Genomic DNA, 13,196 nt, shown 5'->3' on the forward strand with positions numbered 1-13,196 from the left:
CAATCCTATATTTGTATCCTGAGCAACCAGCACATAATAGGTACTTAATAAATGCTTGCTGACTGGTATACATCATTCAACTACTAAGCGGTAAATAGCTTTGTTCACAAAGGTATAGCAAAGTATATATGTAACTTTTCAAAAAGAATAGTCTTATGGGTAGAAAAAAAGCCACACACATTTGTTACATGAAAACTGTTTACTATGACAAAGACATCATACAATTTTTATGATCTTGGTCTTTCCTTCTTGCCTTTGTACAAGGCCAGAAGAGAAACATTTGCAACTTTCACAACCTTGAAGCGGACTCCAGGAATATCACCAACAGCATGACCTTTTCGACCAAATCCAGCAACCAAAACTTCATCGTTTTCCTAAAAGAAAAACAGACCCAAAGATCATGAAATTGTATTCTTTAGCTTTATTCTGGGAAAAATACCAACTAAGAATAATTACAATGGATTAAATTTAAATCACTAGAAATACCTACCTCAATAAAGTTCAAGCAACCATCATTGGGAACAAAGGCGGTGATTTTTTTGCCATTCTTAATCAGCTGGACTCTCACACACTTCCTGATGGCAGAATTGGGCTGCTTGGCTTCAACACCACTAAAATAAAACAAACCATACAAACTGAGCCATTTATTTAGTCTAAAGCCACAACTTATTATTAGTTCAATGCAACAGTTTATTAAACACCCATGAAAAGAAAACCAAATGCAAAACCCAAAAGCACACAAAAAATATCCTAACATAGTTTTGCATTAGACAAACATATGTACGTTTAAAAATTTATTGTTGCAGTATAACTTGGTTGGAATTCAACTACATTTGAAAATCCTTATACTTTTCTGTGGAAAAAGTTATGGTCTTTTTACACTTAGCATTCAAGGCTCTTTAAAAGCCCAAAAAGCCTCCCCTGAAATTATACACTCCACTGACATTTACTTGTAACAGTGCTCAGATTACATGCATATACATTGTATTTCCCAGACTAAGAGTAAAGACAAAAAATTCTCTTAACTTCTCCCCATAATTTGTTTACTTAAGGTCTTCCCCATCAATCTGTGACTTTTGTTGCCATTTTGTATCCCCTGAACCAGCCAGGGTGCCTTGTGCATGTTAGAGGAAGACATTAACCCACATCTTCCTGATACCAAGGCCATCTTTTCTATCCATTATACCACGTTGTCTCTCAAACATTTATGAATTACAGGGACTTTAGAATAGATGGAATATGACAGCAGAACACCAGAACTATGCAATTAACATTCATTTACGCACAATTGAAATAACACATTAAAATTGTACAGGAGTATCCATCTTCCCACTTACACTTTCTCCAAGACAATCCCTTTTGCATGAGATGCTCCTCCAAATGGGTTGGCCTTCAAGGCTGTGCCCAAATGAGCTTTCTTGTATTGTTTGTCATGCCACTTTTGATCTCTTCTGTGGCTGCGAAGCTTTCTAGCTGTACGAAGACCACGGCACTTACCTAAAAAAGAACAACATATATTTTAAATTTAAGCTAAAAAAATCCTAATATCTTTTGGAAAGTAAGATCCCAAAGTTTGAGCTACATAGTAGACTTTTTCTAACACTTCACTGGGTACCTATGGACCTAAATTTCCAACACTGTACCATTAACTTGTTTTGCATCTTTGAACTCAGTCAGGACTTCACTTCTCGAATGTATAAAACTAGGGGTAGGAATAGATGACTTTGACGTGTTCTGCCCCCCCCCCCCAATTCCTTTCCCCGTATCATTTATTTGTGTGGTCGGTAAGAACAGAGACTCTTCTTCGTCTCACAATGCCTGGTATATGGTAGGCCCTTAATTCTTGTTTTTCACACAAATCATCTCCTGTCTTTGTAGCTTAGCACCACATACCTGGAACATTCTCCCTTCTCAGTTTCCCCAGCTTCTTTCAAGATTCAGCTCAAATCCCACCTCCAGTCTATACAAATTCTTTTCTAGTTCTCCAGCTGCTTTCCACTTAGTCTGAATATCTTTAATATTATTAAATATTTACAAAACACGGATGTCATTTGGATCTAACTCAAGGCCAAAGTCTATTTTTGCCTTTCTTACCCCATTTAGTACAGTTCCTGCCAATAAATGCTTAACTACTGTGTGATAAATGTTCGTTTACTGATACAAATCTCATCTCAACACAGGAACTGTCATTTTCGTTCAAGGTCCTTGGCAAATCCTTGACAAATGCTTAAAGTCCGAGGGAAAAAGCTGATTTTCGTCTTTCTCAAATGCAGTCAAGAGCATTTAAAGAATTTATAAAAAAGAACTAGCACCACGAGGGAAGTAAAGTACTTGGTTTAAGTTAGACGTGGCCCTGCCTAGGCGGAGTTTATAAACAATAAGCTGGGATCAGTTACCGTGCCTGGGCCAAAAACTAGTTTAAATGCCTATATCTGCAAAAACAGAAACCCCGACTTAAAAAAAAAAGATCAACAACCAAACCATGGTTAACACGGATTCCGCTCGTGGAAAACAATTTTTCGGAGGCTACGTCCCTTTCTTAGGGTGTAAGCTTTCGGCTCGCAGAAGCCCCGGCCCGAGGTAGCACCTGGCGCCCGGCCCCGGCCCTAGCTCCAGGCTGCGGCCTCTCGCCACGTGCCATGGACGCCGGCCCCTCTCCTCCCTAGCCCCTCCTCATGCCTTGGCGGCCCCGTTTCTACATTCGCAGAGCCCCAGTCCCGCAGAGCCCATGACCCCCAGGGCTCTCGGGCCCAGCGACGCAGCCACTCACCCATGCTGCCGCCGTCCGGGCCGAAGCAAAAGAGAGAAGGAAGGAAGGAAGCGCGTACCCACAATCCCTAGCGGCCGCGAGCTCAGTCAAGGACCCTCTTCAGGGCTGTCCGCCTCGAGCCTGACAGAAGTTACTTTGTAGCTATTTGAGAAGACGCTCGATGGATTTACTTTTGGGAGCCAGAATCTGAGTCTTTTTGCGCAAAATAATAATAAAATCAGTTTCTAAAGCACAGAGAAGTAGGAGGGAAACTACAACTCCCACAGGCTGCCAGGCGCACTATGAAGACCCCACGCCGGGAACGCATGCGCTTAGTGCAGGGATTGCCAGTTTCTGAAGCCCAGGGGGAGCCTGGCGGAAGTGAGCACCACGTGGGTGCTAGAACTGCCAAATAGAGGGATGTTGAGAGAAAGTTAAAGGGCCCGTCAGGTCCACTGCGGTTGATACAATCGTTTCTCCTATGCTCCCTTATCCTCCTTTCCCGTTCTCCAGAAACCTCTTGACCACGCTCTCCCTCAGCTATCCTACTTTTGGCTCCCCCCACCCCTTCTCTTCATCCCCCTCTTTTCTAGCCTTGGCGTCCTGGCTCCCACGGGGTCCACGGACTCTGCTTCTTACAGAATGACCGGATGTGTTCTATGCGTTACTTGACTTTTCTATGCTAGTGAACTTCTAACTCTTGTCCACAGTCATTGGGCTTCCGCTCGGGGGTGCCTTTCAGGACCTCTGCTGGAAAGGGAGGTCAGCAAGCCTAACTCCCACATCTTAGAGCTGAGGAAAAGGCAGACAAGTAGCTAGGCCAAGGTCACAGAGCTACTATTTGAAGTGGGACCATCTGCTGGGCCATCCAATCAGCACCACTGATTCGTCTTTGGCCCTCTTCCCTTCTCTTTCCGCATTCTCTCTGGGTTACCTCCTCCACTCCCGTGGATTTAATTATCACCCCTTTGTGGGTGATTCTGTGTCGACACTGCATGCCCTCCCTGAGCTTCAGGCCTGTATTTTCAAATGTTCAGTTGTTAAAAAGCTCCAACTCCCCTCCCACCCCACCCCCACGCCCACCCCCATTTTTTTGGCTCATAGAAACATAGTTTTCTCTGGAAGACATTTTCTCTTAGGCCACCTCATCCAGTATTAATTGCTTCTCTTGCCCTCAAACAGGAAGATCCAAAAGGAGTATCACTGGTACCCCAAATGCGGGCCTCAATTTCTTCATCTGTAGAAACAGGATTGAAATAATGTTCTTTAATTTCCTTTTTTATCTTAATCCTACAGAGGTATGATCCTGTGTCCAAAACTAATCTCATCTACCCTTCTCTTCACCCCCATGACCTAATATCGCCTAAATTAAACAATGTCAAATTCTGCAGAGAGGTCCAGAAGGAGAAGGACTTGGTGAAAGCTATCAGATTTTGAAATTGGAACCATTCAATACCTTTGAAGAGAGCAGTTTTATGCCGGGCTGGTAGACTCTTTCCCTGCTCCTAGGGTTGTTCAGAGGCAGCTTTATGTCAGTTTAAAGGGGAAATCTGGGAGACCTGCTTCCTTAATCAGTGAATGTCTTGACTATTCTCAGCAATACAATGATCCAAGGCAATCCCAAAAGACTATTAATGAAACATATTATCTGCCTCCAAAGAAAGAACTGATATTGATGGAACAGACTGAAGCATGCTATTTTTCACATTCTTACGTTTTTAAAAAATGATTTAATTTGCTTGTAAAAAGTGACAAATAGGCATGATATACATGTATAACCTATATTAGATTGTTTGCAGCCTCCGCGAGGGGGGAGGCAAGGGAGGGAAGGAGGAATAGAGATTGGAACCAAAAACTAGAAATAAAATAAATAAAGAATATAAATATTTTGTAAAATCCATCACTTAAGGCAGTGCCTGTTACAGAGTAGACTTGTTAATAAATACTTATTGACTGACCAAAAGAAGAGCAGTTATATTTGAGAGAAGATGTGGGAAGCAAAATTTCAAAGGGTTGAAAAGAGAACAGAGCAAGATAAGACTGTAAGAGGATATAACTTTTTTGGGTAAAATCTTGCAAAAGTGAGGAGGAATATACACATACACATACACATACATATACACATATACAACTAACTATAAGTATGATTGGAGGAAATAGGTAGTACCAAGTGAGGATTTTTAAGGATGAAGGATAAATACCTGGACATTTTTGAAGACATGAAGGAAGGAACCATTAAATAGGGAGAGAATCAAGGTTAGAAAGCAGGAGGGAATGACTATTGGGAAATCTGTTGGAGAGGATTGTTATCAAAATTACCTCCTGGGGGGCAGCTAGGTGGCACAGTGGATAAAGCACTGGCCCTGGATTCAGGAGGACCTGAGTTCAAATCTGGCCTCAGACACTTGACACTAGCTGTGTGACCCTGGGCAAGTCACTAACACCCCCCCTTCCCCCCCCACCCCAATTACCTCCTACCTGATCTTCTAACTTCTGGTTCATCCTATCTCCAATTTGTCTTTTTTACTCCCCAATTTGCTTCTTTCATCCTTATAAGTCAGACATCATTTCTTAACGTTAAAAAACCCCTTTCAGCTGATATTTTTCTCTATCTAGCTCAGCACTACTGTTCTTCAGACCTTATCCTCCTTTGCCTTACTCTTCCACTCTTGTGCCTTCTGGAATTCAAACTGTCCTAAGTGAACTTCCTGCATCCTAGAACTCATGCTCTTTCACATCTTCTGCTGTCTTGTACTCATAGAAACATGGCTTTCCCTTGATGCCACCTTGTCTGCAACCATTCACCTGCTCCAGTGCTGGTTGCTCCTCTGATTTCCCCTTACCTCTACCCTCTAATAACCAGTTTCATAAACTGTGGGTTCCATGGGGGTCCCATATGGAGTCATGTATTTATGGGGGTCATGAAAAATTGGGTAGTAAATGTTTGATTTGTATACCTATTTTATATACCTTTTTACCCAGCTTTGTGTAAAAATTTCTCAGGCAAAAAGAGGTCTCGAGTGGAAAAGGTTTAAGAAACCCTGCTGTAATACACACAGGAAGAGGAATCAACATCTAACTTTGTCCTTCCTTCTCACTGCCATTCGATAGAATCCCTCTGTTGCCATCTCTCAGCAGCCTTGCCTTCTTGGAAGCTTATTCCATACACCTACATCACCCTGTTCAGAGCCTTGTTGCTTTATCTATTGTAACCCCCCACCTACCCCCTCCAGGTCACCTTCTTCTTTCTCAAGGGGTTTGGTCCCTGGCATCCTTACAATTCTCCTCTCTGTCCCAATCCTTGCCTTCATCTGTGGAGGTTTTCTGTCTCTCCCCATACACACACTTTGAATGTGATGGCTTCCTAGTTAACCAACCTCATCCTTCCTGATCTTCGCCTTCACTCCATTTCAATTCCCAAAGGGGTGGTCATACCTCTTAGTCATAGCACTATATATTGGCCCCCTAAAAGAAGGTAAACCCTTTGAGGGCAAGGACTATCTCACTTTTATAGGTATACCCCCAGCACATAGTAGAGTGCCTGGCACATAGTAGTCACTTAATACTTGTGTGTTGTTTAGTGGGTCCCTTAGACTTCATCATCACCCCAAACTAGAGCTAATCCCTGATCCTGAATTCTGAAACTTCTTTCTCTGATAATATTCTTCTATCTTCCACATTCTTTCACTCCTGAAGCTACAACATATGCTAAGCACTGAACTAAGTGCTGAAGATAGAAAAGTAAGGCAATAGCTCACATTGGAATGGAGATAGCACAGATGGGAGGTTTTAGCTGTTAGTCAAATAGAAAGGCCCTGTAGTCCTTCACATGCAGTAATAAAGCATATGATGGCAATTAGGTAGCATCCCTACAGTGGTTGCTTACTGGGATGGTGGCTGCCGATGCTGGGCATGACCAATTGCCTGGGGGCGGGAAGCAGTCGTACCACTAGGCCTCTTGGGATTGGTTTCATGTCTGTCAGTGGCAGTTGGTCAGCAGTAGGTGGTGATGGTGGCAAGAAGGTGGGCCCATTCACAGTAATTAGTCTCCTCAGTGATTGCTTTGGGGCCTGCACTGGAAACAGGATGGTTTGTCAGGGGAGGGGGAGGCAGTGCTATTATCACAGCTCCTGAGTTTAAGGTCCTGGGCTATCCCCATAGAAATCGGAGGGGAGATAACGGCTAAAATGGTAGTGTTTTGACTTGTGTGGCACAGCCATCCTCCCCCCCAGGATGCCTTGTTGTTCCTTGACTTAGGCCTGCTCTTGTCCAAGTCATGCTATAATGGAGTGCACCTGGCCTGGGGAGAATTTTCTTATCTTCCTCTTGACCTTAAGTGGATACTAGTGGAGCACAAGGGCTATCAGATATTCTCTCGCTTTTACCACATGCCTATCTTCATTTTGCTGCTGTGGGAGGAGGTAAAGGAGAAGGGAGAACATGCATTTATTAAGTGCTTACTATTGTCAGGGACTGTGCTATATGATTCATTAACATTATCTCATTTGATCCTCACCTACCTGGGAGAAAGCTGCTTTATTATTCCTATTTTATAGGTGAAGTAACTGAGGCATACAAGGGTTAAGTAATTAAGTCTGGATGACAGGAAATGTCTGAGGATGGATTTGAACTCAGGTCTTCCTGATTTCAGGTTCATCTTTCTACACCACCTAGTTGAATATAGCACTATGCTCATGTATAGTGGGTTATGCAAAAAACTGAGGTGATTGGTCTAGCTATGATTGGTTATTAGTCTCAAGGTACACGAGGGGAAACAAAAAGGAGGCTCATTATCACTTCTGTTACCCCAAAAAAGACACATTTCTGACCCTGATTCAAGGGAGTTCATCTGAACAAGGGTTAAGTGGATTCTTCATTTCATCTTAAGGGAAAGGAAGATTTTAGAGAGAAAAAACCAAATGATTTAATGGTAGACACAGTTTCCTATCATTTTATATATTTAAAATGAAACCTCTGTTACTATGGAAACATAATGAGTTGAAATGCAGATAGTCTAGATGTGAACAAGGAAGCAGAAAATATTTGAGACTAATAATTCCATTGCATGCAAATGTGTGGTAAATATTAAATGCTTAATTTCACCTGGTTAAATGATTAAAAAGCATTTTTTTCTCCTACCAGTGATATATGAGTGCCTCTTGTCTGCTCATTCTGTCTACTTCCTATTGCCTGATTTTGCCTCTTATATCTTTGCCAAGATGGGGAGTTTGCAGGGAGAGAGAAGGACAATTCCTGGTAAATTTCGCTGTTGCCATATAATCTTAACAGCATTCATGGTTGTTCTGGTGTTTCCTGTCATTATGCTTAAGCCTCTGTGTAGGGTCTTAGCTGACAAAGCTGTTCTTTGATTCCTTTTGTGAGGTTATTGGAGAGGAGCTATAATTTTAACAAGCATATTAAGAGTTATTATGCAGATGATGCTAACCAGCTGTTCTCTCACTCAGCTGAGGACTGAACCAGAGGAAATGGGCTGATATTTCAGCAGGGGAAATTCTGGTTAGTAGAAAGGAAAAAAAAAGTCCTCACTAGAGGGTTGTCAAGTACCAGAACGGGATATTTATTAGCTGGTAGAAGCCTGTTCTCCAGGAGAGCTTTAAGAACAAGAATTGAAGAGATGACTATTTGTCAGGAGATAAATCAAATTCAAGTTTCCTTGGAGCTAGAAAGGGGTTCCTTTCAGAGCCTTAGGAAAAGGCATGAAAAATTAAGATTCACACTGAATTTTTTTTAAAGGTGTTAAGCACAGATGTGGAAAAAAATTAAAAATGGCTCGTTATATTTCTTCAATGTCTTGTTTACATTTTCTCTTCTTGGAAGTAGAGGGAAACTCAATATCTGCTGTCTGAAGGATTTTAACAAGATATAAGGGTTTTGTTTTGTTTTAGTATTTCTTTTGTGGTGGAGGGAATAAATAGCTATCCTATATCTCTTCTGTCTGACATATACTTTGTATATTGAGTATCTTTTCTAGAAGGATAACTATTAATCCCTTTTGGTAGAAGTCCTTGACATAAGGCATACATAAGGTTTTTTAAAGAGATTTTCCCAGGAACTCTGGGGTGGAGATAATGAGCCAGAGAATGTAAGAGACTGTGATTCTTTTCTCTATGGAGTTCAGCTCCTCAAAGACTGAAAATGATCTGCATGAATCCATTGCTGGAACTTCTGTGGGAAAGGGCCCCTTAGGACTTGTCTTACAGATGTAAGACAACAACGACGACGACAATAATAAAATAAGGATTTGAAAGACTGATTCCAGTCAACCCAAGTGCTTCATTCCTTTTTAGGAGCTTCACATATGTGTGAGGCTCAACTGACTTTGGTTGATTTTTTTGAAAAACTAGCCTTTTTATCCTATCATTGGGTGACTTCTGATCTCTATTTGGAGTACCCTCTGGTTTTGTAGGGATCCACTGAGAAATTTGGGGTCCCTATGTTTCAGGGCACCCCTATCTGGAGAGATGTTGTCTGGACTATCATTTGGATCTCTATCTTCATTGCCAGGCATCCATCAGAGAAATGTATAGGTTGTGCTCATGTGTTACAGTAGGGGTTTTTAGCCCAGAGTCTGTGGACCCTTGGTGGGGGGGGGTGGTCTGTGGGTAGATTTTAGTGGGGTCCGTGAACGTGGATGGGAAAAAATTACATCTTTATTTTCACTAATCTCTAAGAAAAATTTAGTATTTCCTTCTATTATTTAAAACATTAGTCTAAGAAGAGTTGTATAGCCTTCACCAGACTGCCCATGGTGTTCATGACACAAAAAATGTTAAGGGCCCTTGTGTTAGAACCCATGGGAGGAACTTTCCCCAAGATTAGTCATCCCCAAGTCCCTAATTTCATTTAAAATATTCTTTTCTTGTTGAATTTGTTTAATTTTGTATATGGGGTGATTGTAATCTCTAAGCTCACCAACAGTGGTAGGTAAGGGCCCTCACAAAATACTGCTAAATTTGGGTTTGTCTAAGGACTATGCTGAATGGATTGCTGGGGCTCTTTGCATAGCACTCAGGAGACCATTAAAAACTGTGCCCCCACAATCAAAGCAAAACACTTTTGAGGAGGGATAGGGTAAAAGAAGATAGAAAATGGAGTGAATATCTTGGGGAGTGAATAGGATGGAGGGAAGCACAGTTAGCAATAGTAACTGGGAAAAAATTTGAAGCAGAGGCAAGAACAATGTAAGATGATGATGATGGTGGTACTTAATTTGCTGGGCTATTGTGAAGAAAATTCTTTGTCAGGTATAAGGTACTATACAAATGTTGGCTATAAATTTTTTTTACTTCTTTTTTCGCTATAAATTGTTGTTGCAATAATCAACCTCATGGGTGTTTTAAAGGAAATCTCCCATTAAAGTACTATATAAATGTAGTCTACTATTAAAAAAAATAAGATGAGCAGGGTGTTATCAGAAAAAACATGGAAAGGCTTACATGAGCAGAAGCAAAGTAAAATGTACTGTATACAAAATAACAGCAATATTTGGTACTGGCTAAGAAATAGAGTGGTGGATCAATGGAATAGGTTAGACACAGAAGACACAGTAGTAAATGACTTTAGTAATGTACTGTTTGATAAACCCAAAGACTATTGCCATATGAAAAAATGCTCTAAATCACTATTGATTAGAGAAATGCAAATCAAAACAATTCTGAGATACTACCTGACACCTATCAGATTGGCTAATATGACAAAAAAAGGAAAATAATAAATGTTAGAGAAGCTGTGGAAAAATTGGAACACTAATACATTATTGGTGGAGCTGTAAACTGATCCAACCATTCTGGAGAGCAGTTTGGAACTATGCCCAAAGGACTATAAAGCTGTGCATACCCTTTGACCCAGCAATACCACTATTAGTTTTTTAATTTTTTTAAAAATTTTTTATTTTTTAATTTTGGTGGGGCAATGAGGGTTAAGTGACTTGCCCAGGGTCACACAGCTAGTAAGTCTCAAGTGTCTGAGGCCAGATTTGAACTTGGGTACTCCTGAATCCAGGGCTGGTGCTTTATCCACCTAGCTTCCCCCATTAGTTCTTTTTCCCAAAGAGATCATAAAAAAAGGGAAAAGGATCCACATGTACAAAAATATTTATAGCTGCTCTTTTTGTGGTGGCAAGGAATTGGAAATTGAGGGGATGCCTATCAGTTGGGGAATGGCTGAATAAGTTGTGGTATATCAATGTAATGGAATACTACTGTTCTGTAAGAAACTATGAGCAGGCAGATTTCAGAGAAACCTGGAAGGACTTGCATGAACTGATGCTGAGTGAGATGAGCAGAACCAGGAGAACATTGTACACAGTATCAACAACGTTGTATGTTGATCAACTGTGATAGACTTGACTCTTCTCAACAATACAATGGTCCAAGACAGTTTCAAAGGACTCATGATGGAAAATGCTCTCCAAATCCAGAAAAAAAAGAACTGTGGAATATAGATGTAGATTGATCCATACTTTTTCTAATTTATCTTGTTTTTCTTTTTTAAGGTTTTCCCCTTTGCTCTGATTCTTCTTTCACAGCATGACTAATGCAGAAGTATGTTTAATGTGATTGTATATATATAACCTGTATCAGATTGCTTGCTGTCTTGGGGAGGAGGGAGGAGAAAAATTTGAAACTAGAAATCTATAAAAACAAATATTGAAAACAATCTCTAAATGTAACTAGAAAATAATAAAATAGTTTTATGATTAAAAAACAGCAATATGATCTGCTATGAATGACTTATTCTCAGCAGTGCCATGATCCAAGACAACTCTAAAAGACTTATGAAAAAAATGCAATTCATCTGCATGAGCAGAAGCAAAGTAAAATGTACTGTATACAAAATAACAGCAATATTTGGTACTGGCTAAGAAATAGAGTGATGGATCAATGGAATAGGTTAGACACAGGAGACACAGTAGTATCTGATGGTATCTGAAATACAGATGGAAGTACATTTTGTTGTTGTTAGTTCTTATTTCTAAAGGTTTTTTTTTTGTCTGATATATTTTGCATGACTGCACATGTATAGCTTATGTTAAATTGCTTGAGTTCTTAAGGAGGGATATGGAGGGAGAAAGAGAATTTGGAAAACAAAGTTATAAAAATTGATGTTACAATTTGTTTTTACATGTAAGGTGGGGAAAATTCTAAATAAATTAATTCATTAATTAAAAAAACAACAACAAAGTGGCAAGCAAGGGCCAGCTGATTTTTTCATAGTTATTTCTCTTGCCAAGTAGAGTTAGATTATCCTATGTGAATATTTTCTTCTTCATTTTAGACATGAATATTATTGCTGACTAAACAAGGAAAAAGAAGTCCTCCCTTATTCTCTTCCCAGATTTGACTGTACCATGTGACCAACTGGAATTAAGTATGTATTTACATCAATTGCTTAATAAAAACCTGTGTCTTCTGAGGCACTGGGGGACCAACCAGTAGTCCCTGCCCTCAAGAAGCTTACAAAATGGTCGAATAAATAGTTTAAGGGGAAACAAACTGAAAATCCCAACAGTTAGTGATTTGGGGTCACTGTGTATATGGGGGGAAGCAGGGATTTTTAAAAATTGGGTGTCATACCCCCCTTTAGACAGAGGTCTGCTGAAACTTACCGAGCTCTTCTCAGAATAATGGTTTTAAATTAATAAATACATAGGCTTACAAAGGAAATCAATTATATTCAAATATTGATTCTGACACAAGTTTCTAAAATACATTTTTGGCTGAGAGACCAAAATAAACTTTGTATCACATGAAGTATTCTGAATTCCAAACAATTGACTTCCAAGTCAACTTTTGGAACATATTATGTCTTCATATTGGGGGCTGTCTACATTCTGTAAATAAATTTTCTTTATCTGCTTAAAAAAAACCCCTGTGCCCCACCCCTTTGTTGAACATCTTTAGTATTAGGCATTAGGGAAACATTTGAAAGGATAAGGCCCCCAAAAGACTCCCCAGGCCCTCAGAACTATTCAGAATTGAGAATATGGACAAATGTACAAAGAGCATCCCAACCAATTTATTGATGACACCAAAATTTTAACTATTTTAAAATTTAGCATATAATTTAATTTTAAAACATTAAATATTTAATAACAAACATTTAACTTTTTCATATTTAAATACCACTTTAGTACACAAATTCATTTTATTTTCCATTTAACAGAAAAAAAATAAGACCCAGAGAAGTGTGTGACTTTCCAATAGTCACTCAGTGAGGATGTAGGAGTCTCAACAACTCCATAAGAAATAGAAAACCTAAAAAACTCAGGGGGGGAGGATTGAGGAAGGGGAAGCCCAAGGGAATGGTGGGTGTTCTAGATGGCACAGTCCCATCCATGAGCAAGGCAGAGGCTTGGGTGGCTCAAAGGTGTTGCCCCTAGTGCTCAGGGATCTCAGCAGGAAGAGAGGCAGAGAGGGAGGATTTA

The 13,196-nt window shown here is 40.1% G+C and overlaps 1 protein-coding gene across 1 annotated transcript; it reads right to left on the reverse strand.

Moving 5' to 3' along the window:
* Nucleotides 1-184: 184 nt before the first annotated feature.
* On the reverse strand, nucleotides 185-2,897 carry LOC122730997 (40S ribosomal protein S23). Its single transcript, XM_043970703.1, has 4 exons — nucleotides 2,771-2,897; nucleotides 1,338-1,497; nucleotides 491-611; nucleotides 185-374 (listed from the first exon to the last, which is right to left on the reverse strand). Exons 1-4 carry the CDS (start codon nucleotides 2,772-2,774, stop codon nucleotides 228-230), a joined length of 432 nt encoding a protein of 143 aa, XP_043826638.1. The 5' UTR covers nucleotides 2,775-2,897; the 3' UTR covers nucleotides 185-227.
* Between the last annotated feature and the right edge of the window lie 10,299 nt (nucleotides 2,898-13,196).

This window comes from Dromiciops gliroides, chromosome 1, assembly GCF_019393635.1.
Source record: "Dromiciops gliroides isolate mDroGli1 chromosome 1, mDroGli1.pri, whole genome shotgun sequence".
NCBI lineage: Eukaryota > Metazoa > Chordata > Mammalia > Microbiotheria > Microbiotheriidae > Dromiciops > Dromiciops gliroides.

What these genes read in the sequence shown, in the direction of transcription:
- LOC122730997 (XM_043970703.1), bottom strand. An exon ending in GGGATTGTCTTGGAGAAAGT is followed by an intron (nt 612 to 1,337) that starts GTAAGTGGGAAG and finishes GTTTTATTTTAG; the next exon opens with TGGTGTTGAAGCCAAGCAGC. An exon ending in GTTGCTTGAACTTTATTGAG is followed by an intron (nt 375 to 490) that starts GTAGGTATTTCT and finishes TTTTTCTTTTAG; the next exon opens with GAAAACGATGAAGTTTTGGT.